The 2858-nt window shown below is 44.6% G+C and overlaps 1 protein-coding gene across 1 annotated transcript in view; it reads right to left on the bottom strand.

Annotated features, from left to right (window-relative positions):
* LOC103915375 (chromosome unknown open reading frame, human C9orf78) overlaps nucleotides 1-2642 on the bottom strand; it is a 5670-nt gene extending 3028 nt beyond the window's left edge. Inside the window, exons 1-6 of the mRNA XM_009322187.1 lie at nucleotides 2542-2642; nucleotides 1870-1929; nucleotides 1174-1225; nucleotides 889-959; nucleotides 612-689; nucleotides 1-164 (exon numbers count right to left, since the gene is read on the bottom strand). The exon at nucleotides 1-164 is cut by the window's left edge and continues 31 nt beyond it. Of these exons, the coding sequence (XP_009320462.1) occupies nucleotides 1-164; nucleotides 612-689; nucleotides 889-959; nucleotides 1174-1225; nucleotides 1870-1929; nucleotides 2542-2642 (526 nt within the window). The remainder of the gene's footprint in view (nucleotides 165-611; nucleotides 690-888; nucleotides 960-1173; nucleotides 1226-1869; nucleotides 1930-2541) is intronic.
* Between the last annotated feature and the right edge of the window lie 216 nt (nucleotides 2643-2858).

Here is a 2858-nt window from a genome sequence, read left to right as displayed (position 1 = left end):
GCATCTGGTTGGACAGCATCTCCTCAGTCTTCTTGGCAGAGGAGACACGGATCTTCTCTGGCAGCTCGTACAGAGAGTCCTCAGCATTCTTAAGCTTCACCTTCTGCTCCTCGTTCTCCACAATTCCCTTTCTCTTCTTCAGCTCAGTCTCAATGTACTTCATCCTAAACAGCAGCACACGAGGGACACTCAGTATTTAATTCTGTTTTCTGTACTCTGTCCCAGCACTGCTGAGCACAGCTGCATCACTGTCCCGATAGCTAGGAGAAAGGAAAGAATAACTCCGAAACAACTCAGCTAACATCAACTGCAAGAAGCAATTGTCCGAGAAATGATCAGATCCTCCAAGCTCTTTCACAACCAGCAGGGAAGGCTCCCATGGTGTTTAATGCCAAGCTAGCTTGGCATTAAACCAATGCCACCTCCCATCTTTGTCCATGAAAAAGCCTCCTCGAGTCTGGCAGCCAGAAGGTGAAAGGGCAAGTGAAAGTTTCAGTGAGAACTGGGAAGATGTTCTGGGACTACTCAGTATCCAAGAGAGAAAATAATACATTGTTAGGGGACACCCAACCCCGAATTCAACACCCCAGACACAACGCAGCACAACTTACATGTCAGCATCTTCATCCCGCCTGTTGGTTTCAGCTGAGAAGGAAGTTCCCAAGTTTAGATCTTCCTCTTCATTAATCCTAAATGGAAACCACAATGTTTAGTTAAAAAACAAAACAAAACACCCCAAAACTGTAATTTGACAAGTTAGGGTAACAGTAACCGGCCAAACTGCATTATGTTAAACTCTTCAAAGCAACACAACATCTGGTTACTTCATTACTAGCTGTCATTTAATACTAGTCCAGGGAGAGATCTTCAGAGCTCATACACACCCACCTGTCCTTGCCTCTTTCTTTCAGCTTCTTCATGTCCACCATTCCCCCAGATTTCATCTGGAATGGGTCATCCTGTAAAATAAGAAATAATGAGAAACCCTGAAGCTTCCCTCTAGTTTAACACTAGTCTTCAAAATACGGATAAAAACACAGAAAACATTTAAGTATTGAGCTGTGACATCAGTCCAACCCCAGGCCAGACTCCCGCAGTGATCCGCTGGACCACAGTGATGTTTTCACATCATTACATCTTAGTGCCGAGGTGATGAAAGTGTCTAGCACTTACCACAAGTGTTGCTTCTTCTTGCAACTTCTCTCCCACAAGCAGAGCTACAGCGCTAGTCAAGCAGATAAATAAAATTCAGTGGAAGGAAACATATCACCAACAATATTGCATCTCTTTATCCTTCTCTAAATCTAGCAGATGGTCTCACACGCTGTATTGACGCTAAATTGTCAATCTTCCTAATCCCGCCACATGGATAGAGGAACTATTACTGTTTTGGGGAGATGAGACGGCAGATTTTAGTGCCGTACAGTGAGTCTCCAAAATAAGGAACACAGTTCATTGCTGGTGCACACTTCAACTAGCTCATCAGCTAATCAACGGCACTAGATGAGAGGGGAGAGGGGAATTAGGATGGAGGAGGTGTGAAACTGTCCAATTTAAACCACGTGTGCAAGTAATTTGATGAAAATACATTTCATGGTAAATCCCAGTCTTAAATCTTTTTCTTCATGGCTGGGATACGGAACAGACTTTGTTCACTGTGAACTGACACTGTGCACCTGTACCAAACTCCCCCTCTTTTCCACCCTCAGGCTCTAATGTAGAAACTCCTCCATCAAGAACACGGTTTTGGCACTATCCGACCCGTAACGGTTTCTACTGAAAGGAGGCACATGACAAGAGAGGAATTTACTGTTACATTACACCGTCGGACAAAACACAACTTCACGGCCTTGGTGCTACATCCCTTACCTCACCCCATTGGGTCGCTTTCTGAGGCTCTGAACTTCTTTGGCTTCCTCAACTTTTAACCTGAAGAAAAAACGTTTGACTTAGTACTCGGTGCTTTGGTTTTAATTAATTAACTTAATTTGATTTTCTGCAGTTGACACGGAATCTTCTAGAGAGACTTTGCCTTAAACTGCTGCATATCAGCGTCCACTTTTCCGGTTGCAGGTTAGATAGATATTTTCTATTTTACTTTATATAAGCAATTCCATTTATTTAAGCAATCAGAAAAAACCACATGGCATCTGCTGGATATGTCCCTTCAACACGTCTTCCCTCAGCCGAGGAAAGAAGCACCCAAACATCGAAAGGCTTTAACGAGAACCAACGTGGGAAGAACGAGCCACGGATCACCGGTTTTAGTCCATTAAGATCTCCAGACAACATTCTCCTCTCAGTAAAACAGAGGGGCACTAAGTAACACCAATCCATGCCGGGCACCTTTACTCCTTCAACAGTTGACACTAGCTAATAAAATAACGCAGTCACGTCTCAGGAGAAGGGGGAACTAACGAAGCACTCGATTTACAGCAAAATTAGCAGCAGCTCTCAAGTGAATATAACGCAGCTGAATGGTTGTCACGACACATCCGTGCGTGAGTGACTCAGAAGAAAGTTTACGGTAAATTTAAATACCAAGTCTCTTTATATAGACGGACGTGCATTCTTAATTTCTTCAGGCATTTGGACTTTTCCCAATTATGCATGTCTTTCAATATCTGCCATGAACTAAGCATCGTCAAATATTTTTCGGAGGTAAAATAACAACAGGACAGATCTTGCTTGGAACGCAAGGATCTGAAAACAAAACGGGCCATCCGAGTGCCAGTTTCCAAAAGGCAGAAGAGGAGTAAACGCTAGAAACCGCCTGCAGCGCCAGCAAGGGGGCTGGGGCCGAGCAGGAGGGGGGGGGGCGGGGCTCGGGCGCCGGGGCACACGGGTGCGTCCTCGCG

Source organism: Pygoscelis adeliae, unplaced genomic scaffold (genome assembly GCF_000699105.1).
Source record: "Pygoscelis adeliae isolate BGI_AS28 unplaced genomic scaffold, ASM69910v1 Scaffold114, whole genome shotgun sequence".
Taxonomy (NCBI): domain Eukaryota; kingdom Metazoa; phylum Chordata; class Aves; order Sphenisciformes; family Spheniscidae; genus Pygoscelis; species Pygoscelis adeliae.
The sequence above is the reverse complement of the archived record's forward strand: the minus strand, read 5'-3'. Positions and strand labels throughout refer to the sequence as shown.